Raw genomic sequence first — 26,439 nt, forward strand, 5'->3', positions numbered from 1 at the left:
AGTTATTAAATGTATCTGCCTGTTTGTGATGCTTCCTCCACTGCAGATGCAGAGTTTGGCTCTACAAATTTTGCAATCACCGAGTAGAGTGAGTAAGAAGACAGAAGAGCTTCCCCTTTGGAAGATAAATAATGAAAATCGATTGATGGTTGAGAATCCAATATATCTAGGATTCCCCATTTTAAGCAAGTCAACCAAAACTAACCTTTGGATCTTAATTAGGAAAAAAGCTACTCAATTGGCAGGACAGTTAAGGAAGATAAATAACACATTTGGTATATTTTCAGTCCTCCCGTTAGAGAAATATTATGAAGGGGAAAGTTGTACTGAAATTGGTTTATGGTATAGAGATGTTGCCTGAATGGGTGCTGGCGTGGATGGAGAAACTAGAAGCCCTTATATGGAGGACACTTGGGTTTCCATCCTGCAACCTCATTATTTTGATCAGATATTAATTAGGTCTGACTTCCTTACGAGTGCGGGCAAATTGGAAACTTAAAATATTATTATAAAATTGTGGACCTGTTGGCAAACACATTGCATAATGACCTGTCCGTATTATTGGATTCAAGACAAAATGTTACAGTGAATACCCTGAAAGAGTATTGCTGTATGCTGCTAACCGGAATAGAGTGTGATGTTTAACAATTGGTGGGAAATCAAGGGCAAGTTAAATTAAAACTTTATAGATATGATTGGATATCAACAGTAGATGAGATGCATTCTTATACATCACTGTCTCACATAAATATAGTACATAAGAAATTGGGGGAGATGGCAATGTATTTAAGAAGGTTCACAAATGGAGTTGCACAAAATGTCCTGATGAGATTACGGGCTAATCTCTTCCCCACACAAGATATTTTAGCAAGAAGAGGTGTGATATCCAATTACAAAAAATTCTGCCGACATTGTAAAGATATTGAGATGGAGGAAACATGGAAACATTTTTTTATCTTGTCCCGCCTTAGTGTTGTTTCGGATGTTGTATTTAAAAAAAATGAATCCACAATATCAAGTATATGGACAAGGAACGCTTTACAGAAGAGATTGACTGCACTTTCCTTGCATTCTGATGCATTTGCTGATTGGGGATTTATTAATAATTTTAAGGTTTACACTTGTGACTGCTTTTAATATGTTTGTAATTTAGTATTGGATTTGATGTTATAATATTTTTAATTAAATGCTCATATTTCCTGATTTCCTGGAACGCGGACATTTTGTAATAGAGTGATTTTTATGTGGTTTTATGCAGTATCGTTAATTGTATGTAGTTTAATTTTGTTTTGTTAAGGTTGACGTAATTCAACCAAATACAATAATATAAATAATAATAAATAGGTTTCATAGTCCAGATAAACATTAGTAATAAAAGTACCACAAACTTACCTGGAGTCTGCAACAGTCCATCTTTTTGAGCTTTCTAGAAGAAGCTGCATGTTATCACTACAATAGATGCAATTTCAGTTCTCACAGTGCATAGAAAAGAAATAAACGAATGTTCAAGGGAAATCTTCTATGAATCCACATGCTGGGCCATCAACCATTCTTTACTCCTTGTTCAAAGGAGAATGCATGAACTAAACCTAATTATTCTTTGCTCTGGTGACAAAGATGTTTTGCTAATCTAGGAGAGACTGAAAAGGACCTCAATATGAAAGCAACTTCCCTGCTCCCTCCAAAACACACAAACATGAAAAAATAAAGTTAGGAAACGCTTGAGCCCATGCTTACTGAGTAAGCATTCCAACATTCCACTGATTACAAAAAGCAACCAACCATATGCAAATCAGGCTTGATGTGCCTCCCAAAATTGATAAATCCACCACAAATTGCTAGGCCATGCACCAGCGGCACAGCCTTATTGAGCCGCAGTTTGAATGCCTGGTTTTAGTGAGTTTAATTACTGCGTCAGCACATTTACCCCCAGCCGCCCTCTCTTATTAAGGTCGGTTAGACATGATCCAAGCATTGGAATAACCACAGTCCTGCCACTGAATCATGATAGCAGCATTTCATTGGTCAGTGTTCTACATCATAAAACGTTATGCATGCTTTACACATAACATTTGATTTTTGGTTTTTGGATTAATTAATGCTCTTTTTCATTTTCTCCCCAAAAATAGTGGAAGGGCTGTGCGAAGGAATCAGCTCTGGTTTAGTGGACGTGGCTGTCTGGGTTGGCACTTGTTCAGATTACCCAAGAGGAGACGCCTCTACAGGATGGAATTCTGTCTCACGCATCATCATTGAAGAACTCCCAAAGTAAAAGATTGAAGAGGAAAAAACACAATGTGATCACAAAAAGCCCACAAATCATATTTCAAATGCTATTCATATATTACCAACATCATTACTATGCAAAAGCGATAGGGGTTAGCTTTGCTTAAATAAGAAACTGGGCAGTCAGGTTTACATACTTGTTTACTTACTATGCATATTATTTCAAAAGAGAACATTGCAACTGTCTCACGCCAGAGCTACAAATGTGTTCCACCTGTTCTTAGACAGTTACAAGAATGTAGCTAAATGTGTTACTCAATCCTAACTTGGATTGACTATGCCTGAATTTTGTGATGGGAACATTTTATATACCTGGTAACTTTTCAACAATCACCAAAGGTACGGCAAAGAATATTTTGAAAAACAATTAAATAATTACAGAGGTTTTGTTTTGTTAGCCAAGGTGATTTATTGATTGCTACCATCTTTGATTTAAAAAAAACTATTTACACGGTTTTCACAAAGTTGATGGAATGTTTCCAAATGTCCACCCCATTTTTTTTACAATAAATAAAAAGTCTTTTTATAACTAAAATGAAAAACGAGTAGACATTCATTCAACCGATGAAAGTAGTTTGTTTCTTAGAAACGTAAAGCATGTATAGACAAGCTTACAAAATGTGAGTATTTGGATGCCGGTTATGTGTTAACACAACTGTGAGGAACTGGAGGTTAATGTAAACTCACTTGAACGAGATAAATCCTTTTAGGTTGATGAAAGAATAACAGAAAACACTTGAAACAGTCCTAGCTCGATACTCCCATTCTGAAAAAGGCATTCCTGTCCATTGCTGCAGTGCAAACATTTTCTGGTGGAATATTATGGACGTGCTCTTTTGTACGACATCACTGATAGAACCCAAAGTAAATAACTATTCCTTTCCATCTCCTGGCGAGGACACAGGAGAGTTTACCATTTAGGTAAAATGATGGTCGACCTTCTTTATACAGGGAACCTTCCCATGAAGAGAATGGTAAAGAATGGTATAGCACAGGACAACAAAACTTCTTTAGTCCTGACGTTCACTACATTGCTCGAAGGCATTCCCAGACTGTAAATACATCACAAAGGATTACCAGTGCTTTAAGCCAGCTCTAAATGTTATGGTTACTGATGGTTTGGGAAAGCAGTTGTGCCTGGCTGAGGATATGTCGGTCATTGAATGGCAGAGCGAGGCCTGATGCAGTGCAAATTTAAGGTTCACAATATTTTGTACTCAACAAAAATGCTCAAGTATTGATGGTCAAAATTAGGTTCCATGTGATATTTTCGAATTTTGAAGGCCGCATTCTAAACAGACCGATTTTCTTCCAGACGATTTCATGCGGCCTTCAATATTCAAAATTATCTCTTTTCGGGATTCTCCCCACCCCACTCTTCCACCCCCAAACCTCTCTGCTAACCCATCTTCCACCGACCACGCCCTTTAAGTAGGGGATTTCACCACCGAACCCTCTTTCTTCTCCTGCCCCCTCCCAGCCTCGACCTTTACTCTCAAACCCCCACCCCCTCTGCCCTGACAAGCAGACACATACACAAATCAAACACCCATATTCTCCGACCCGCCCCCTCCATGAAGCAAACATTCCTCATCGACTCCCACACACACACACACTTACACTTCCCTTCTCCCCACCCTCTCCCCATGCTACCAACATGTCCCCCAACATACATACATACATATACACACACACACACAACCCCCCCACCCGTCCACCTTCCTCACTCGCGGCTTCCCTCTCCTGGGCCGGCAGATCCTGGCAGCCCCTGCGCGCACTCGTGTGCGCCAGGGGTGTTACAGTTAGAAAGAACACTCTGAGCCTTCTAAATCTGTCTTTTTAATTTTTGAGAAAATTAAAAAGACCATTTCACTTACTACCCAAAAGGAAAGGCCATGCTGAGCTTTATGATGCTTCATCAATGGACATCAAGGGCACATGCTTATTTTCACAGGAAAAGGTGCAACACACGAAAATAAAAGCCGATTGGCTAAAGTAAAGGGTTCAGTACTTAGCCTTATAAGTTCGGACGCCTGGGTACCTAAACAATGGTGAAACATGTCTTAAGAAAGAAATTGCAAATCCTGAAAATAAGTATAGGAACAGTCCAGTTACATGTTAAATAGTAAGGGCCTGATTCTCAGAAGGCTTTCCTATGGCATTGCGCACCCTTCCATGAATCAGGCCCTAAATGTCCTTACCGGGTCAGGGTACTAAACAAGAGCATAGGCGCTGAGCTTCGGTACGGACTGCACTTTTCAGATATTCTCTCCATCAGTCTATATCACATTAGCATGCAACGCACTAAAACATTTATACCATTCGCAAATACTTTTAAAGTGATCATTATTTACAAAGCACAGTAGTTCCTAGTCGATCAATCAAGCCAATAAAAAGGGGGACTTTTTCCCAGTTATTACTTGCCAATAACATTCAATTACAGTGTACTATGAAGTTACAGTTTTTTTAGCCATGAGAAAAGACAGGAGCCAATGAAGTAGCCCTAAATAACATTCCTTGCAAGGATGGGCTCATCCTCATGCCAACGTCTGTTCTACACCCAACATTTCCAAAACTCAATGGTGCACGCTTCATACACCTTATCTACTGGAAGCAGACTAGGAGTCCTCCCCCAGTTCCTGGAGACAGACAGACACACACACACACACACACACACACACACACCCCCCCTAAATGCCCATCGGGTACCATCCAGCTCCATTACACAATCCATCTATTTACTTTTGAAATCCTTATGGGTGACCTTCACCCTGGTCTCAGGCGCGGTCTCCAGTGAACTCTTATGAAGCTACATTATTCTGTGGTAGATTGGAGCATATCGATTGAGGAGGCACCACCCAAATACAGGAGATCTGGCAGAGATGCTCCCGCTCACATGCCTTCTTCGCATGAATGGATGTGACAGCATGGCGGGCAGGTAGCTGAAGCACACAGTGAGGTGGTGGCGTGGCCTGATTGGAGAGGTAAAAGATGAGCGATGGGCCCACAGTCCTGTGGTCATGAATTCAAGACATGGTGAAACAGTCTTGTAATGCTTCTACTTAATAAAAATTGACCTTATAATGTTTAATTGGCAAAGAATATCAGCAGAAAAAAAATATTTCTGCGGTATGGTCATCTTACTTTGTTTAAATATTAAAGACGAGGACAAGCCACCTACATTAACACGACCAATAATAGTGGCTGATGAAAATATACATAAAAAGATTTTGTTACAAGGTAATTCTTTGTAATTTTACCTTAATAGGACGAAGACAAGAAATTAATAATTATTAAACCAGTTCTACAAAAAGGCACTTTTCAGAATGGTCACTCATGACAGCAATGAAGAAAAACACTAGTTTAACTGCATTAACCAGTGTATAAACAAGCAGTCCATTAAGGTCCGGAGTGGTTAACGAAGTATTTCCGCGAGAACATCTCTGCATTTGCACTTGCGGCGGATATTGCAGCTTTTGAACCGTAGGAGGCTTTGGTGTCTTATTTCTTGGCTGCTGAATTGTGTCTTACATCGCGAGTGGCCATTCGGCATCGCAAGTCCTCAATTTAGCCCTTCATTAACAGTTACTTTTCTTGCTTTTTAATTCCAATCAAGAAGTGAGACACTTTCTCGTACATCACGAAGGTAATGCAGCATGCAGGGGTCACTCGGAGCACATTGGCGAGGATTCCTTTGTAAAACCCATGAGTACCTTCTGCCCTATGATCAGGAGGAAAAGAACAGTATTTAAGTAAAAACGATAAGACATGTAAATACAATTCTGACAAATACGCTTTGGAACACATGTCCAGGATCAACTTTTTCTATGTCGAGGGCCACCGGTATTGGACCTCTGTTGGATGATGCGCTCAACAAAGTTTTCATCAGACGTTGACTGCCAAGACAAAGGTTTATGAAAAGCGTATCGCAGCCACAAACAGTACGGGAAGAGTGAATGGAGACAAAGGACTTCATCTAAAGCTGCCCGCCCTCATCCGGTCAATGGATGATCTGACCTAAAGCTCTTAGCACCCACTGCAAGAAGGTGCCCTTCAAATGGTATATGGGAAACCTATATTAAAATGTGGTCTAAGTGACCCAGTAATGCAGTGACAAACACCTCCTGCCTCCCACCATCCAGAAACAGTGTGTAAAATAGCAAGAGGTGGAAGATACCTAGTGATAGATAACGTAGCAAAATAATACAGTACATCTAGTTAAACTAGCTCAAATGAACCTAGTTCATCTTGAGACGCTGACCAAAGTTCAATTCATTGTGCTATTTCAGTGCATTTGTTTGTTTATTTGTTTCATTTATAAAGCGCTCCAGCCACAGAGGTAAAAGGGCGCGTCAGGAAACGGTTACATATTACATTATATACAGTTTACATTTATACAGTTTACAGGTAAAAATCACAATTAAAGTATAGGCAGTATCATCAGACATAGGAGAGAGAAGATGGTAAATGCTAGTTTTTGTCCAGTAACCATCCAATAGCCTGTTTCCTAAAAGACTGAAAGGACTCGATAGATTTGATGTTGAGTGGTAGGGTGTTCCAAAGTTGGGAGGCAAGGACCGTGAAGCTGGAACCTCCAGCTCTTTTTAAGGTGAATCTGGGCACTGTTAGGCATACGGTATTGGAGGATCTAGTGATTCTGGTAGCAGGTTTCATGGTGAATGTGTTGGTGAGGTAAGGTGGGGCTAAATGGTTTAAGGCTTTGTATGTGAGACAGATGGTTTTTAGGGCGATTTTTTGTTGTATGGAGAGCCATTTGGACGATTTTCTGGTGGTAGAAATGTGCTCTCGCCTGGGGATGTTTAAAGCTGCTCGTAGTGCGTTATTTTGGGGCACCTGTAGTTTATTAATTATAGATTGGTTTGCACCTAGGTACAGACTGTTACAGTAGTCCAGTTTAGACTGTATAAGAGCCTTGGCCAGCGTAAAGCAGCTATTAGAGGACAGAAGAACAAGTTACTTTCTTACCTGGTAACGTTCTTTCGATGGGATGGTCCGACGACGTATTCCATATCTATGACAGGTAATCACCACAGCTGTGCTGCTTCGGAAACTTTTTTCGGCGTCTGCGTCGATGAGCCGTCGCCGAGGACCTCCTCCGACGTGCGACGTCATCCGATGTGATAAGTAGGACGCAAGACGCCCGTAGCCTCAGTTGTAGTTTTTTCCCCCAGAATGTGTTACATTAGTCTACTGCCAGTCAGAAACAAAGCCTTGCGGAACGTAAGCTGCAATCGCATAAGAAATTCTGCAGCGGGGAAGGTAGGGAAGGAGCGATATGGAATACGTCGTCGGACCATCCCATCGAAAGAACGTTACCAGGTAAGAAAGTAACTTGTTCTTCGAGGGGATTGGGTCCTCCGACGTATTCCATATCTATGACAGACTCCCAAAGCAGTACCAGAGCAAGGAGGAGGGAAAGGATTTAGAATTAAAATTTAGAATTGCCAATCAAATAGCAGAGCAAAGGACTGCCTTGCCAAAGGCCAGATCCTGTCCTCGGATGGAATCGAGGGAATAGTGACGTACAAATGTATGTACTGAAGCCCAGGTGGCTGCATCACAGATGTTGCGAATAGGAACACCCCTCTGCAGGGCAGTAGATGCAGCCATACCCCTGGTAGAATGGGCCTGCAAGCCAGCCGGCGGGTCCTTACCCGCCAAGCGGTAACACTCCGAGATGGCCAAAATAATCCAGCGAGACAAAGTCTGTTTCGTCACAGCTTGTCCCAAACGCTTTCCAGCGTAACCAATAAAGAGTTGATTGTCCACTCTGACCCGGGACATGCGTGAAACATAAAAGCTTAAAGCTCTCCTAGGATCAAGCCTATGGAGCCTCTTCTCTTCCTTACAGGATGCGGAGGAGGATAGAATTCCGGAAGAACAACCTTCTGGGCCAAATGAAATTCCGAAACCACCTTCGGAAGAAAAGAAGGACGAACTCTAAGGACAACCCTGTCCCTGTGAAATACAGTGAAGGGTGGCTTAACTGAAAGTGCCTGTAACTCACTCACTCACTCACTCTGCGAGCGGAATTAACCGCAACTAAAAACAGTTTTCAGAGTTAACAGCCTCAAAGGGCAAGAATGTAAAGGCTCAAACGGAGCACCCATAAGAAACTTAAGAACAAGGTTTAAATCCCAACCGGGCACCAGGAAAGGTGACGGAGGGAACACATTAGTGAGCCCTTTCAGAAACTGTGAAATTAAAGGGATTTTAAAGTAGGAACACTCTTCAGACGAGCGTTTAAAGATGGACAGCGCTGCCAGGTAACCTTTAATGGTACCCACTTGGAAGCCCCTGTGGGCCAAAGAAAGTAAAAAGGACAGAACCATGGGGATGTCACATGCAAAAGGATCCACATTCTGAACTCTGCACCAGTCGCAGAACTTACGCCAACGGCAACGGTACAGAGACTTTGTTGCTGGCCGTCGGGCCGAGAGCAACACCTCCATCACGTCTTCAGGGAGGTCCCAATCCTTATACCTCAACCTTTCAGAAGCCAAGCGTGAAGGTTGAGGGATCTGACCTCTGGATGGAGAACCTGACCCCCCTCCCGTGAGAGCAGATCGTCTCGGTAGGGAAGACGACGTGGAGGGCAGATGGACAAGTCGAGAAGGTCCGGGTACCACGTCCTCCGAGCCCACGCCGGAGCAATGAGGATCATCCGGGAACCGAACTTCCGTAACCCCTGCAGCACTTGCGGGATGACGGGGACTGGAGGAAACGCGTACAGCAGCGGGAATGACCACTCCACCACAAACGCGTCTCCTAAGGCTCCTTTTGGAGGAAATTCCCGCGAGCAGAACCTCTCGCACTTCCGGTTGACACTGGAGGCGAAGAGATCCACTTGATGGGTCCCCCAAAGGGCGAAGATCTCCAGGAGAATCTCCCGAGCCAACTCCCACTCGTGAGAGATCGTGCTCTGCCTGCTCAGAGCGTCCGCCGTCACGTTTTCGTCTCCGGCCAGATGAACTGCCGAGATCGAAACTTCCTGCTGGATGGCCCAGAACTCGAGCTGCATCGCCTCCCTGCACAGAGGAAGTGACCCTGCCCCCCCGCCCCCTTTTTGTTGAGGTAGTGCATGGCTACTGTGTTGTCCGTCAGGATCAGAACATTCTTTCCTCGCACAGTCGGCAGAAAAGCCTTAAGGGCAAGCCAGACGGCCCTCAGCTCCAACAGATTGATATGGAGTCTGGACTCCGACAGAGACCAACGACCGCTAACTGTCAACTCGTTGGCATGACCTCCCCATCCCGTGATGGATGCGTCCGTCACGATCGTCACCTCCGGCCACGGTAGCCAAACTGGAGCCCCCCCTCATCAGATTGCCTTTGACGGCCCACCACAGAAGGTCCTGGGCGACCGAGGGCGGCACCTGAATGGGGTCTGACATCCTGCCGGAGGACTGTGACCAATGCATCTTGAGAGCCCATTGCAGAGATCGCATCCGCAACCTGGCCTCTGGCACCAGAAGAATGCAGGATGCCATGAGGCCGAGCAACCTCAAAAACTCGAACGCCGGGAGAGTCTGGGCATTTTGAAAATTGTGCACCATCTGCTGAATGTGATGAGCCCCCACCTGGGGGGGAAAACACTGCCCCTGGGACGTGTCGAGCACTGCTCCGATGTACTGGAGCCGCTGAGTTGCCGTCAAGTGGAACTTCTTTAAGTTGAGGGAGAAGCCCAGCTTGTGAAGGGAGTGGCAGGTGACGGACAGATGATCCAGGACTTGATCGGGAGAGCGCGCCCTGATCAACCAATCGTCCAGGTAGGGGTAGACGTGAATCCCCTCTTTCCTGAGCTACGCTGCCACCACCACCATGAGCTTGGTGAAGACCCTCGGGCGGAGGTAAATCCGAACGGTAGGGCCCGAAACTGAAAGTGCGAGACGCCAACTGCGAACCTCAGGTACTTCTTGTGCTTGGGATGGATCGGCACATGAAAATAAGCGTCCTTGACGTCGAGAGACACCAACCAGTCCTGAAGTTGAAGGGCCTGGAGGACTTGAGAAAGAGTCACCATCTTGAACGTGTCCTTCCTGAGAAGCTTGTTCAACCCGCTTAAGTCCATGATGGGTCTCAATCCCCAGTCTTACTTCGAAATCAAAAAATAGGGGGAATACCATCCCTTGTTCCTCTCCTCTACAGGCACCAGTTCTATGGCGCCTTTCTCCAGCAGTGATTCCATTTCCTGCGCAAGGAGCGGATCCAGACTCTTCAAAGAGAGATTCCCTGGTGGATTGTCGTGAGGCCTCTGCCGGAAAGGAAGACAGTAGCCGTGGGCTATGATCCCCAGAACCCACACAACTGAAGTAATGGCACGCCACTCTACAAGATGCTGCGCCAGCCTTCCCCCAACCGGCGAACCATGGGACATGGCCTCATTCTGAGCAGAAGCGGCTGCAGCAGTGCCTGAGGGCAAAGAGGCAACTGCCCGAGCGGCCTTGGCACCTCGAGTACCCGGTTTTCCATCTCTGGCACTCCTACGGTGGCCCCTATGACTTGAATCTCCTCTCGATTTACTAAAGGATGAGTAATATCGAAAGGAACCTCCCCTCCATTGCTGTCCCCTAGGACGAAAAGGCGGAGGTTGGCGAACTGCAGCGCTCAACGACTTCGCTGCAGCTTTGGAGGTCTGCAACCTCTCAAGGCTCTTGTTAGCCTTGCTGCCAAAAAGATGTTCACTGTCAAAGGGCATGTTGAGAAGCCGAGTTTGCACATCAGGAGCAAACCCTGACTTCCGCAACCACGCAAACCTGCGTATTATGGTGCTCGCCGCCATGGACCGGCTGACACAATCTACCATTTCCATACCCAACCGAACGGATTCACACATGGCATCCTTGCCATCCTGCACGATAGCAAGAAAACCATCCCGTTCCTCCCCTTCGGGAATATGTTCAGCCGCTAAGGAAATACAGTTCTACAGAGTGTGTGTGAAACATGACAAGGCACATACGGAGTTTGCTGCCAGAAGAGCCATACCCCCTGAAGAAAACACCTTCGCCCAGCTGTCAAAACGTTTGTCGTCCCTATCAGGAGGGATGGTAGGGTACAACGCCTGCTTTGCGGGGGCCGTAGCCGCCTGCACCACCAAACTCTCCGGAGTAGGGTGCATGGTCAAGTAGCAGGGGTCGCCACTGGCTAGGCGATATTTCTTTGGCAAGGACTTGCTCACTGCCGGGAGACTCTCCGGAGAAGTCCAAGCCGCAGCCACCCTTCTCTGCAAGGCCATATGGAATGGCAGCAACTGGTCATTTGGTGGAACTTGGTCGAGGATATCAGTCAGGTCATCCTGCTGAAAATCCCCAGGAGGGACAGATCACCCCAGGTAATCCGTAACCATCGACATGAGGCGCCAATATGAGGACTCGGCATGCGTGCCAGGCTCCGGCCTACCAAACTCCACCTCCGGAGAGGCGTCTAGACCACTGGCGTCGTGCAACGACTGACGCAGGTCCTCAAGTTGGCTATGACCAGAAAGGAGGTCATCAGGATCCTCTGCAGGAACCTCACCTTCCTCCGACCCCTCATCCACCTCAGAAATATAATCCAGAGGCCGGAAGGAGGGTACAGAAAAAGGAACAAAGACGTGTTTAGCCTTGGCCAGAGCCTTTCTGGGGGGTTCCACCATGCCAAGAGGAACCTCCGACAAAGCCGCCTCGAAAGGCGTTGAGGGAATCGGTGTCGACGTCGAGCGCAGCGCGGACAGCTGCGACACAAGCCTCGAGGGTGGAGCCCCGAGCGTGTCTCTCGACAGCCTGGGCGCTGATGGCGTTGACGACTTCCTCGGAGGCGGAGCCTCAAGAGAGTCCGTCGACGACCTCGGCGTAGTCAATGTCGATGTCTTCTTCGAAGGCTTCACAGGTTCTCGTGGTCTCGAGGGTGTCGAGGACCGGGACCTGGAACGGGCATGTCTAGAGCAACCATCCTTGTCCGACTGGGACCTCGAAGGTGCCCGGTGGTCGCGACGACCGCTCGAGCCCGAAGGAGTACGAGCAGTGTCTCTAGAAGGGTCACGGCCGGCGTCCTTTGACGGCGCGGACGGACCAGAGCCCTGCGATTGGAAAATCACCAACATCTCCTTTCGGAAGGAATCACATTCCTCAGGAGTGGAATGCTTGTTGGGACAAGCAACCCACCGACGGGCTGAGTCCTCGGACGAGGACGGGGAAGGCGACCTGTGACGGCGCTTCCTGGAGTGCCTCGAAGAGTGTCATGATCTCTGCTTCCAAAAGGTCAGGGTTTTCCCAACTCCCTTGGAAGCAGATCCATAACCCAGGTTCCGAGTGCCAACCAGTCCCAATTGGGACCTTTTGGACCCAGTCCTGGCGCCAGTGGCACCAGGCTCATAAATATGCCCAGTCCCAGCGCTGGAAGCGCCGGGCTCATAATGCTTGGGTGGACTTACCTGCAGCAGACCATGCTGCTTACTTGCCTGCCAGTTGAGCCTCTGATCCTCTTCTGTTTGGAACTACTTTTCCTGTTGGGTGGGGCTGGAGCCACTCCCTAGATTCAGAACACTGGAACTCTTCTGGAAGGCAGGAACTCTTTTCTTACCAGGAACTCTTTTCTTACCTAGGCGTGGCTGTGGAAGGAGACACCTAAGCACTACAGGAGGCTATTTAAACCACACCCGGTGGATGAATCTTGCTTTGCGTTATTCTGCACCCTCTGCAGCAGAACGCTCATCGTGTCTTCTGCATCCGGTCCTGGGCCTAAGGAAAAAGGCTTACCATCCTGAATCCAGTCTTCAGCAACACCTATAAAGACAAGAAAGAACAGGTTAGCATTCCGGCATCTGAAAGGCAAAGGCTTACCTACTCTTCGTGCGCTCCGGAGGTCTTCACACTGCATTCCGTCATCTGAAAGACAAAAGCTTACCAACTCTTCGCACGCTCCGGAGGCCGTCGGCGCTGCATCCCGCATCTGAAAGACAAAACAAGGTGCATTTAAAGACATTGGGGAACTTTAATACTCACGTGCCATTACTCCTTTCCACATCTAACCCAGTGGGTATCCCGGCACCCTGCAGCCGCTCCGAACTTGTACCTGCAAAATAAAAAGACAGTTAGAGCGCATCGTGAAGCTGGCAACAAGCGCTTACTTACGTGCTTCCAGGCGCTTCTATTCATCACACGGGCTCCATCTTCAACTCACTTCAGCCCGTCATCCCCCATCGCCGGAACCCTGCAAAACCATTATTAAAGACATTTGAGTAACTCGAAACTTACCGTTCGTGCAGTAAACGACGGACAGCAGTCCTCTGAAGTCAAGAGGCCTGCGCTACCTATCCAGTGAAGAAACTGGTTACAGCACCCTGCCCCGAGGCAGATGGAGAGCTCGGCATTCACTTACCTAAGGTGAGAGCGTTAACCTGTGGGGGTCTACAGGAGAGGAGAAGAGGAAAGAGATAGGGACACCCCAATAACCCCAGTTCATTAACCCCGTATTTTCTATCTGCAGACATCTTACTCTGCACGTCAGGCATACAGTGCACAGAGGTCCAGCCCAAAGAGCCAACCGGGTGCTGCACATCACCTTTGAAGATACTGTAGTCGCCCAGTCAAGACCGGCGCCTCTGCGAGAATCAGGTGAGCGTTACAAAGAGGCAGAGGAATGGCGGGACCGACTCCCAGACTGAGAACTCCCGGACTCACGACGACGATGCAGAGTCTCGCCCCTCGAATCATCCATCGAAAGACCAGTGGAAAGCAACTTCCGGGGCTTGGCCACCTTACCATCCGACAGCTTCTTACGCTCCCCAAAGTCCTTCGATGTGAGTGATTGTCAGTCGACACAGTCAATCGTATCATGGTCCTCCCCGAGGCACCAGAGGCAAGCGGCGTGCGTGTCCGTCAGCGACATCTTGGACCCGCACACCCGACACTTCTTAAAACCGGACCGCGGGGTGGAAGAATCCGAAGACATCATAAGAAACAGGTTCGAAGAACCGAAAGAACAGGATTCAGTAGAACCGAGGCGTGCCAAGATCTCAGAAGCGAACACGTTCGTGGAAAAAACACAACTGAGGCTATGGGTGTCGTGCGTCCTACTTATAACATCCAGTGACATCGGCTCGACGGAGGCCTTCGAGGACAGCGTATCGACGTCATCGACGCAGGAGCCGAACATTTTCCGAAGCAGCACAGCTGTGGTGATTACTGTCATAGATATGGAATACGTCGGAGGACCCAATCCCCTCGAAGCAGTCATCGGGAGATAACAAAAGAGCAAGGGAGGCTATAGTTCGGAAGGCTTGCGCATTATAAAACCTGATGCAAATTCCAAAGAGTAACACGCTCACAGGAAAGCCATCACTGCGATGCTTCGCTTTTTCAGCAAAGTGAATCCACTGGAGAGTTGAGGTATGCAGCATTAACCAAAAGGTGGTGCTTGCACAAGATTATGTGAATGCCACAAGTCAAAGGATCTGACACCATCCAAGGATTACACAAAGGGTAAATCCTCCGAACAAGATCCCAAAAGCAAAATGAGTTACTTTTGTACTGCTTTAGAGTGTACTCTTTCCCCACTGCAGACATGACAGCCAGGTACATAATAACAATAGCAACCGAAATTGTATCGTTTGCGGCAAACGAGATTACAGTTGCAGCACGATTTTTTCAAAAAGGACCAAGAGTTACAATAATCAGAGTGCATATTTACCCCGGCCGTGTTCGCCATGTGTGTCGGTCGTGTACAAAGTCAATGCATTGACTTTGTACACAACAGACACACGCGGAAGGAGGCTGGGGTAACTAAAGTCAATGCATTAATTTTGTACACGACCGACACACGGCAAACAAGACTGGGGTAAATATGCACCCTGATTATTATAACTCCTGGTCGGTTTTACTGTAATTGTGCAGTAGTTTTTCTCCTGCCAGGATGTAGGATTCTTTGACACATTCTTGCAATCCATCTGGCTATTCCAGCGTTACGTTTTGTTTCTCCCTGGCTTGCTAAATTGAAAGCCTCAAATAATGAGTACACTACAAACATTAAATGTGTGCAATATCCTTTCTGCTACAATATGAGTTTAGTTAAAAACACTTTATTTACCAGTCTTTTTTTCTAATTAACAATACACATTGAGATCAGCTTTGGCGAAAAATAAGGATATGTTCATAAAACCGTATCCTTTTGAATGGTAATGAAAGCTTCTACCACCTATGGGGCCTGTGATTCACACTCTCTCATAATTTAAATAATAGTCACTAAGTCCCCCCCTTTGATATTAAATCTTAAAAACAACATTTGTGCATAGATTTGAAAAGAGGAACAATGAGTATGTATTCGAATCCCCACTTGGGGATAGTTTTGCCACTGGTGGGATGCAAATTATTGACACTTTCCACGTGTGGAAGTTTGTGGTGCAAAGTTGTGTTGACTGCCAATTCAGAAAATAATGATGTAATGAAATGAAATGATGAAATAAACAACAGCCCTGATCTTGCAAACGCATCAAGTAAATAACACATCCATTTCAGATTAATGCAAACAATGAATACGGAATTTGTTACACCACATCTGACTTTGACAGAGGCCAATTCCTCTGACCTCGGGAGCCATCTTTCCACAGTCATACAGCCTTGATTCAGAGGAGTGTTATGCACCCCAGTGTCCAAATTAGATTTTTTGGTGTACCCCATCTTTATGTGGGGCGTTACAGACATTTGTATGCGAGTACACTTTACTTTTCTTACCCATATCGGTGCATAAGTATGAGCATCAAACGAGTCATTTGCCCATTTTGGTGTGGAGGATACTGGGGCAGGGGAGGCGCGGGAAGGTGTACCCCAGACATTGCTTTCCACACTGACCCCCGTCAGTTGTGGGTTCTGTAACAAAGCTGCATGTGGGGACAAGGGGTGGTATGACCCTGACAGCCAGAGACTGCCACCTGTTCCAGGATGTGGGCCTTGGAGGTATATTGGGGATCCCCCGGTGCACTACACCCTCATTAGACTTGTGTATAATAGAACTACAGCTGTCCTGAGAACTCTAATACCCAGAAAGTATAGGTGTAACAATGCAGTAAAATTTAACAAACAGAGCTGGAGGAAAATGCCCTCACAGACACGGCCAGGCCCCACCCCCAAAATCATTTGATATCATATGATATGATATTCATAACGCGCTTAATACCCAGAGGTTTCTAAGCACTGACCCAGGGATCGAACCTGCATTGCTCCGTGCCCAAGTTGCCCCAGAGCTATCCTCCCAAGACCGAGATTTCTTCGCCAAACAGCAGTTGAGTGTGGTCGAAGTTAGGAATCAAGAATGTGACGGAGTGGGAGGGGTAACGAGGAAGAGTAACATCAAGGAATGTGAGGGGAAGGCAGTAGAAGAGTCTTAAGAGCAGACAGGGGGAAAGTGAAGAGACCAAGGGAAGCAGGGGGATGGGGAAGAGACACAGATTGCAGGAAAAAAGACGAGATGTACAGAGTTATCCCCCTCTTATGATCTAGCCCAGTGCAAAGTTTGTCGTTCGACCCCTGTTGGAAGACCTAAGGTTACCTAAAGGGGTGTAACTGTTGGGTATCCCAAAGGGTCAACACACATTCTTGACATCAGCCGCAATCAAGAACAAGAGTAAAATCAAGAAATAAGTGTTTGGGGCACTAGGAGTCCCAGTGACCGTTTATGCCCAGTAGGTGGCGCTAACCAAATGATCGGGGGTAGGGAATCTCGGAAAGGACTATGCACCATGGATCTAAAGAAAGTTAGAGTACTGTTCATGCCAAGCCTTACCCTATACCGTGGGATCAGCCAAAAACAAATCAATGCCTCTGTTTTTTGGGGAGAGGGTGTTCTATGTGTGGGTAGCTTAGTTGGTATACAGATTGTGTGTTGAAACATAGAATTTGAGCATGTTGGCGCAGGGCTGAGTTGGTCAATACCACGATGGGAAGGATGCCGACTGTTTTGTAGCTTGGTTCACAGCTAATTATAGAAACAAGCCCATATCTTTTGGATAGACACAAATATAAGTGACCATAGACAGCATACTAATACATCTACTTGTTAGCTAGTCATTACACTTTCACAAGCAACACCTGCCTTCAGCGCTACTGCTCTCTCGGAGAGCATTGCACTTCTCCAGACTATTGTGTCTGAAGGATAAAATACAAAAACTAAGGACCCTGTCCTTTAAGAATAGAGATTTTATTTTTCTCAGAACCTAGGCATTTTGATTTTGGCTTGGGTGGGAATGCCTGTTGGTCTCACTTTCCCAATGTAGTACCTGTACTGTGGAGAATCTCAAGAAGGACCCGGACACTGTAAAGATATTTTTACTGTGTTGTTTATTTAAAGTCAAATAAGGCCCATTTTTCCCCAGAACTACGGGATGTTCCCTACCTATTTTACTAACTAAGGTGCTCGTCAGTCAGTGTGAATGTCCAAAACAAGTCCGTCCTTTGTCAAAATGTAACCCATCTGAATTTACCACCAGTATAACCAACTACGGCCAGGGGAATAACTCCCTTCTCCTGTTTTATCACAGGTGTTTTTGGGCTTTCTTGTTCTGCTCAATAGACCAAGTGTAAATAGTCTTTCTCTATCCTCTGGATTATGTTCCGAAGTTCTTTTAGAGGACTGGTCGTCTCCCTGTCCTCTTTCTGACAGAGTGTTTAAGTTCTGTTCAGGCTCTTTCTCTCACTCTCCTGCTCCTGTAGGGCTCGAGGCCCTCTGGTATATTGTTCTCCCCTCGGATATTTTGACGATAAATTTCCCATTACACTTCACCTCTTCTCAGCGTGCAGTTTCATGTATGAGTCTTAACTTTCTGAGCACACAGGTCTGCACTGCCCAAGTATCTTTCTCCGTTATAATAATCTTCTTATCCTCTCAATATGTGTTGACTTTTCCCTTTCCGAGGGTAGTGGTTATCATATTTCTTCTGCTCTCATTAACACAGTTCTGGTTCATCAAATTATTTCCACTTCTTTTATTAATGAGTCCCTCTTGTTTCTCTAGTTTTCCTGTTCTCTCCATTACCTTCTGTGTTCAGGGGCAGCGTCGATGGTACCTGCCGGATGTTGGATTCTCTTTTGCGTTCTTCAGCGCTCCTCAGCTTACTTTCCATGGTGTCTCCCTGATCTGCATTTTGTTCTTGCTTTCAGGATACCACTGGTGTTGTGAATAGAATCGGGAGGTGGATTCTCCCACTGGTGGTTATCTGCATCATTGTACGGGCGGGCTGCCCACCACGATTGCTCTGTGATCATGCCACCACTGAACTGTCTGTTCCTCCCTTCCTCGGATTTCCACTGCTCTCACATGCCGGTCCTCCTGCTCAGGCTTATGCGGGCTCAGTGTTTGGCAACAGCCCGCCCTCCTTCCGCTCTGCTACGTACAGGGAGTTCCCTCGCTCGGCTTTCCACCCTCTCTCGGCTCTTTGGCATCTCATCCCTTTTCAGTCTCCTCTGCACAGTCCATTGGATACTTGGATTTAAAGTTTCTGGTTGTTGCAATATATATTCACTTTATCTTCAGGTAAATGATAACATTCTGGTGTGTTATACTAGTCCATATAAGCCATCACTTGGATGCTACCAGGGAGTTCCTCACAGGAACATGAGTCCTTGTTCCCAACAGCAGAGTCTCTCCCAGTGAGGTCCCAAGTGCCTCGAGCCTAGGGAAGGTGTTGTAGCGAAGGCTTGCCTCCCTAGCCTCACGGGGGAGGTGGCTCCGCCTGGGGAGAAAGGACAAATTCCTTCCATTACATAGGCAACTCTTGGCTTTGAACACTTCAACCAGTTGGGCTGGCCTTATCCAGCCTGCTGGAACTCCAATCAGGGAAGGGTTGTAACATTACAATTTGCTATAAATAGCCTCCAAAACTATCTGGATCTCTTGAGCACATCTTAATGCCATCACACACCCATTAACCAGTCTTAATAAATCTCTTCAACACACCTAAGATGAACATCCTATAGATGAGGTTGGCCGTAAGTGTCTTTTTTCTTGTGATTTACACCATCTTTCCTAACCAACAGCTATATATTTGTTACATGCATCCCTGCTTACACGTTCCTTCTACATTGTTATTTTACCTTGACGTTTGTTACCCAAGTTTGTTCCATTTTGTTTACCCATTCTCCCCCAATTTATCCTTTCCTTCCTTCTTTCCTTTCTCCTCTCCCCCTACAGAATATGGTCTGGTTTAACACCCTGGGCGGGGTCACAATTCACTCACCCAAGGACTTGGTGCTTTAAGACCACTATGGTGGTGACTCGCGTAGCATAAAAGGTCAAATAACAGGAGACATACTAATTAGGCCAATGCTGTTTCATACTTTACTATTCAATACTCAAGGGAACGCGAGCAAGTGGTAGCTTGCGACACATACCACCACACAAGGTTGTCTTTAGACTTCCTTTTTGCCGAATGACTTAAATCTATTTGTGGAGAGTCCCCTACAGTGCCCCATGTCAAGGGACTAGACAGGAATAAGAATGCTTGGTACTCGCCATCAACCAATCTGGAAATCTCGACACTAGTATCACTAGTTTAGCCCTAGCCATGTGACCCGTTTTAGTTTATTCAGAGAAGCATATGAAGAGTTTGTGAATGCAGTTTCTAGAGCTGGCAAATCGTTGTTGCAATTTTAGTTTAACAAATGGACATATGAAAATGGAACTCATTAAATAAACTAGGTGAGCCTCTTCCTGCAATGATTAATCCTCCAGAGTGTGTGTCAATGGACGAAAGGAAAGGCAATCTTCAAAGAAATGTCTGTTTTCAAGACCAAGGTAAGTAATGAAGGTTAGTAAATGCATTGCGCGGCAACTAACAAGTTTGCCCCTCCCCTTAAATGTAGCTTTCATTATTAATGTATGTATTATTAGGGTTTTTATCAAGCGTAGACCTAGCTTTGGGAAGCACAGAGAGCTTTACAATCATAGGGTGAAGAACACAGTGAGGTAAGCAGAGAAAAAAAGGAGTAGGGAGCCAACAGGAGGGTGACGGTGGGCAATTGGCAGCAGGGGATCTACAAGCAACAGGAAGTAGGAGGGTGGCAGTGGGGAGAAGGGTAGGGTTTAGAGTTCAGGGTGTAATTATTAAAGCATATGCTTTAGGAAATCAAAGTCTACTGTACCAATACTTTCTATATACTTGAACTATTGTAAATTAAAGGTGTGTGGAACTGTTGCAAAACAATATAAAATGTCACAGCAAGGTTGACCACGAAACAATAATGTAAATGGCCACCATTTCTCCCTGGATGTGTTCTACAATTTCTACAATGAGCAGAGGAAAACCTCTCAAAGTCCTTAATATTTTGCATCTAAATAGAAATCTGTTGCTTCCCCAATTGGCTTTCTACACTCCCTTTCCCTTTAAGCCATATGCTGTACCACTCCTCCCAAAACCGCCTCCCCATCCCATCAACAAGCCCCGCCCCCAGCCATCCCCCACCTCATTTATGCCAGGTGCCACAGATACACCATTTTTGTTGTTAAACTGCTTCCTCCGATTTAGGGTGCATTGGGGAAATCTGTGTTTTCGGTTAAAGATAAATTGTATATTACAAAGTTCTTAATTGGTCGCTTCTTGTTGATGTCTCTTCAGACTAAAGTGAACAACTCTTAAAGAGGCAAACCATCTAATTTTACCATCTGTATTGTAGTAGTCATTTATATAGAGCCTTTTTGCATTTGTATGGTCTCAAAGCGCTTTGTGGTAGGATAAGGGTTAAGGAGGGGTAGCAAGGCTCCAGAAAGCAGCCCAATAGGTCAGGCATGCGGGGGGCGCTGCAGGTGGTCACGACACAGCGCTAGTGCAGGATTTCGATATTCATAAAGATTCAGATAAACTACTCTTCTTACCTCCAAGTCCTGACAATAACGTCAATGACTCCCGAGTATCTATTGTGCTGATCTTGAAGACGAGCGCGCACAACTTGGTATGGATAGGTTGCCGTTACTGCAAATATTTTGGACAGTGCAGCCATTGTTATATATTCAAATGTATTCTAAGAAAAAACAGACATAATGAGTATTAGTCAGAACTGTGTGATCAAGAATGAACAAACAAACCATTATATGAGAAATACAATACAAAGATGGCATTGCAACTAATTCCTCCAACACAACCAAAGCCACCCTAGTTGACAAGTTCGTTGAGTGCAATAAATAAGGAAACGTTTACTTACATGTAACAATAAATTGCCTGTTGCCATTTGTCTACATGCAGTGTGTCATCTAAACCAGGAGGGTAGCAAACATTGGACAAGTCTCACGGTTTTAGCCCCCAGTCCTGCAAAATTATCGGTCCAAGAGAGAATTTTCCAGAAACCAAAGATCACAGAGTTCTATATGCGAGAAACCAAAGGGTGTCTCACCTACTAGTCCCTAGGGATTTCTCTCAGGTGGCCAGGACACGGCCATCGCCTTGGGACCCAGACCTATGGAGTGGACCAGTGCGGGAGGATCACCTGAGTGAGGGGTCTTCGGGGAGTGGGGTGAGGCGACTAATGGTGAGACAAGGTATTCCCCACATTCCTGTATACATGACTCGTCCTATTTTATAGGATTCTCCAATGTCCCAACTCCCACTCCCCCCCCTTTTTCACACAAACACTGGCCCGAGGAAGAGGGCAACAGAGTAAAGGCTAACCCTTGCATATCTCATTGGACATGTCCTGCTAATCGGTCAGGCAAAGCCAGACACTTGACTAAGTACATCCATCTGATACCAATTAGCTCTGACACTAGATAAAAGGCGGAACATAGAGACACACTGTGAACAAGGTGGACCACGAGCAAGAGCAGAACTTCTGGGGCGAAGGCAAACCTACTGGAGCAGAGCCAGGGACAGAGGGACGCGAGCAAAGGGTAGAGGATCCCAGAAGTTCCCTGCAGGTGGTTTTTGCATCCAAAAGGCAGTGCTGCACGCCTGGAGAAGGCCATATTCCAGACAAGAAGACTGCAATGTGTTTCAAGGATGCCAGCGACCCTCCCGGGTGAACGGCAAAGCAGGGGAGGCGAGGCCAAGCCTGTGGTATTAACCTTGACTCGTGAATTAAAACTGCAAAGACAATTAAAGGAATGCACACAGCCGGTGAGTTGGCGAGCGACATGAAAGGCAGCTGTGTGTTAAGTAGCTCATTCAAAAGTCTCTGTTTAAGGTGAAATGTTTTTGTTATCAAGCGATAAAGTGAATGAACTATAAAAAGCAAAGTGATCAAAATTAATCCTGGGAAAAGAGGGGGGGGGGGAGTAAAAAGCTGAATGTTGAACTTCTGTGCTTATGACCTTGAACTACCCAGACCAAGAGAGACTGGCGCAAATAACACAAGAGTGCAAGTTCATGGGAAAGTCAAAGTGGTCCTGCAGTGGTCTACATCAGGAAAATATTTGAGCCCGACTGAGGGAGACCGGAAGTGTGATAAGTTAGGGGAAGGGAATCCCTAAAGGATGTGAATTAAGCTTGGGGAAGGGAACCCCTGCAAGTGCTGCGTTTGAAAGGTCTGAGCCCGAAAGAGAGACCTACGTGAACTTATTGCTTCGAGAGGTCCGAGCCCGATTGAGGGAGACCGACGTGAACTTTTAACTGTGTTTTGAAAGCTGGAAAGAGAGACTAACATGGAAGGCCAGGCGGACCTCGATCCACTTATTGCACTGCATTTGTTTTGAGAACATGAGCCAGAGTGTGTCATCCTCTCTATGTGGACTGCCTTACTCCGTGTTGTCTAACGTGGGGAGGAGAGTCGACTCAGCCACATTTATTCTTCATATTCTAACACTGATTTTCCTTTGCATACATTTTTGTGGAAGAGATAGGGCAGGCATTAGGTTTTGTCAGTGTAGACCATTTTGATTTCACAGACTCAACTAGGACAGTTTTATTTATTATTTGATGGTAGAGACTACGCCCATCCTAGCTATAGGGCAAAGTAGGAGTTTCTCCCAACCCTGAAAATTGAATAAAGGTTTTACAAAGTGTACCTTTTGTGTCAGTGTTATACTTGGGATGCCAAGCCTCCCTTACATATACCACTTTAAGAGAAAAGAATTGGGTTAGCCTTTTAGTTTTTGGAGTGTTAAACCCTCTGCATTTTAAGTATATATGTTTTCTCTCAACGTGCCCCAGCCAATAAGATCCAATTTACGACTCCACAAAGAGCAAGAACAGTCACCAGGAACAAGGGCCATCACAAGAAGAAAATACAAATTGACAAAAGGGAAATTATCAGCAATATTGACAGTTTGCAGGGATTGGCAATAAAGACAATCACCACCAGGTATACATAGGTGGGGGGATTTTCTATAATGATAAGAGAAAGAATGTTGGCTAGTGGCTAAACTTTAGACTTTAGAACAACAGGACATGGATTTTAGTCCTGGCTTCCCCACCTCTATAAAATTGCATGATCTTGCGTACATCACTTTAGCCAGCTGTACTTTAATTTCTAAATCTGCCAACAGTGGGAGTAATTAAAAAATAAGCTGAATGCCAGTTTAACATGCTACATTAAATCTAAAGACTGAATAGGAGCAGAACATGTTGTGGAATTCAGGACCTGAAGATACAGGTTGTAATTATAGTTTGTTTTTATATTTGATATTTATAGAGCGCTTTACACTAAAATGCTGTACAGAAAATAAATTGCAGTACAATAAGATGCAGGTTGCTTATTTTACAAAATGTTTAGAGTGAAGACTGAAGAAGATAGTTCCACAGGGAGATACGTAATGAAGAATAAGTAGTAGTAGAACAAAGAGAGAGAGTGAGAGAATTCCAGTGCTGTGGGGCAAGAAGAGATCATGAATGAAAGGAATGGAAGAGGAATGGGGCGGAAATTAGAAGGAAGAGAAGGGTCGGGTATTGTTTTCTTCAGACCAGGAAGAATGGAAGCATGCTTAAAGCAAGAGGGAAAAGTGGAAGTTGAGGACAAGGAACAGACTCTAAGAATGTAGATTGAAGAGAACGAGCAGGAGAATAAAAAGATGCCAGGGATGATAAATAAATAGGGGCAAGACCAAAGAGGGATTTAAACAAATTATAAAAGTAAATTAAATTTGAGACGAGGGTAGAGGGAAAGCCAACCAAGCGAAGAATGAGATTAAGAAATAAAGTCACAAAGAGCTGATACAGGAGGCAAATGGAAGTGTTGAAAACAGACTTAAGTGGGGCCAAACGAGAGAGAGGAAGACCATAGAGAATGGTGGAACAGTAGAAGAGGCGAGAGAAAATAAGTGAAGAAATAAGAAGTTTAGTAGCACCAAAAGTCAGAAAAGAACGACTGTTAGAATATTAAAATAATATAAACGTCAAGAACGAGAGATAGCAGAAATGTAACAGAGGTGGGAAGAAAACAAAAGGGGGTGGGTGGTGGGGCAATAGTGCTGGCATTGAAGAACAGAACTTCAGTTTTAGATTAGTTCGGAAACAAAAATGACCAGACATCCAAGATTTGATTGCAAGAAGACAAAGTAAAATTATTGTGAATAGCAGATGAGAAGGAATAGAAGGGGAGAAAAAGTGATGTATCATCAGTGTAAAAATTATGCAAGATCCAAAAGGACGAGATAATCACAGCAAGGGGAGAGGTGTAGAGAGAAAATAGAAAGGGGGTGAGAACAGAACCTTGGGGGACACCATGAAGAAGAGGTACTGTATCGGAGTATCGAAGGAGGAACCAGACTAAGAAACAGAATAAGTGCATTTAGAGAGATGAGAACGAAATCAAGCAAGAACAAAATAGGCAAAACCAAATGAAGACAGACAAGATAAGAGTACAAAATGATCAACAGTGCCAAATTCAGCAGATAGATCCAAAAGTTCAAGAAGGGAAGAATGTTTTGTGTAATGGGCAGAGAGCAAGGAGTCGCATACATATATAAAAGCAGTTTCAGTTGAATGACAGGTATGACAGCCAGAGTGGAAAGAAGGAAGAATAGAGTTAGCGGTAACAAAAGTAGAAACCTGAAAGTAAGCTAGTAAGTAATTTAGAAAGGTAAGTAAGAAGAGGAATGGGACAGAAACTGGAAGGAAGAGAAGGGTCAAGTGATGGTTTCTTCAGACCAGGAAGATTGGAAGCATGCTTAAATCAAGAGGGAAAAGTTGAAGTAAGAAGAGATATTAAGAAGAGTGGTAAGGTAGGAGACAAGAGAAGGATAAACTGCAGGTATGAGAGACGAGGGAATATGATCTGACGGGGAACCAGTAGGATGAGAACAAGCTAGAAGAGAAAAGGTATCAGAATTATTGGGTGGGAAATTAGAGTGTGGAGGAAAAGGAGGACGAAACAATAGCAGCACGAAGAGAAGCAACTTTAGAGGAAAACTAAGTTGCAAAATCAGAGGCAGTAAGAGTAGAGTGTAATTAGTGATCAGGGGTGGGAGGTGTAAGTAAACAAGAAAGAGATTGAAACAATTGCCTGGGGGGTGCAGACTGAGTATGCAAAAGATCAGAATAATAGGCACTTTAGCTGAAAGAAGAACCCCATCATAAAGAGAATGATTGGGTGAGAAAGAGAATCATAATTGGATAAGGATTTGTGCCGACGCACAAGATGTTAAAGAACTGGCCGTATTGAGCGGAGATGAGGAGAAAGCCATGGTTGAGAAAGTTTGAGAAGGAAGATAGTGTTAAAAGCACGAAAATCCTGACAAAGATAAGTAGTTGCCTCAGAGCTGGCCAGATAAGGTGGTGCAAATGGAAGAAAAATAGATGAGGATAAAACTTGATGACCAGAGAAGAAACAAAAAATAAAACATGGGCAGGGGGAGTAGGAAGAGCGGAAAGGTGATAGGAATCAAGAATAGAAAGAATTTGAAGTGAGGAGGGGATAGACGAAAGATGGAGACTGAAATCGCCTAAAAGTATAAATGGAGTAGGAGACGGTAGAACAGCAATATCAATATCCTCCGAGAAAGTAACAGTAGAAACAGGATGGTGATGAACAAGTAAAAAAGGTAAGAGAATAAGGTTTTGAGAAAGTAGTTAAAGAATATTCAAAAGACGAGAAAGTAAGGAGCAAAGGAGAATGGCAAGTAACAAAGTATGAATGGAAGAACTGGCATAAGTAGAAAGTGAAGCAGGAATAGAGCTATTATAAGATGAGTCATGTTTCAGGAACACAAAAAAATAAAGGTTTAAGCGAAGAACAATAGC

General features: G+C 45.1%; 2 protein-coding genes across 5 annotated transcripts in view; one reads left to right on the forward strand and one right to left on the reverse strand.

The window, feature by feature from the left end:
* CTHRC1 (collagen triple helix repeat containing 1) overlaps positions 1 to 2,828 on the forward strand; it is a 300,099-nt gene extending 297,271 nt beyond the window's left edge. For all 4 annotated transcript variants that reach the window (XM_069621469.1, XM_069621470.1, XM_069621471.1 and 1 more), the window contains one exon: positions 2,130 to 2,828. In XM_069621469.1, coding sequence (XP_069477570.1) covers positions 2,130 to 2,272 — 143 coding nt within the window. In that variant the 3' untranslated portion in view covers positions 2,273 to 2,828. The remainder of the gene's footprint in view (positions 1 to 2,129) is intronic.
* A 2,530-nt stretch (positions 2,829 to 5,358) lies between these two features.
* Positions 5,359 to 26,439, reverse strand: part of SLC25A32 (solute carrier family 25 member 32) — a 259,881-nt gene continuing 238,800 nt past the window's right edge. The window contains exons 6-7 of the mRNA XM_069621468.1: positions 21,147 to 21,292; positions 5,359 to 6,007 (exon numbers count right to left, since the gene is read on the reverse strand). Coding sequence (XP_069477569.1) covers positions 5,872 to 6,007; positions 21,147 to 21,292 — 282 coding nt within the window. The 3' untranslated portion in view covers positions 5,359 to 5,871. The remainder of the gene's footprint in view (positions 6,008 to 21,146; positions 21,293 to 26,439) is intronic.

Source organism: Ambystoma mexicanum, chromosome 5q (assembly GCF_040938575.1).
Source record: "Ambystoma mexicanum isolate Mex_15411 chromosome 5q, UKY_AmexF1_1, whole genome shotgun sequence".
Taxonomy (NCBI): domain Eukaryota; kingdom Metazoa; phylum Chordata; class Amphibia; order Caudata; family Ambystomatidae; genus Ambystoma; species Ambystoma mexicanum.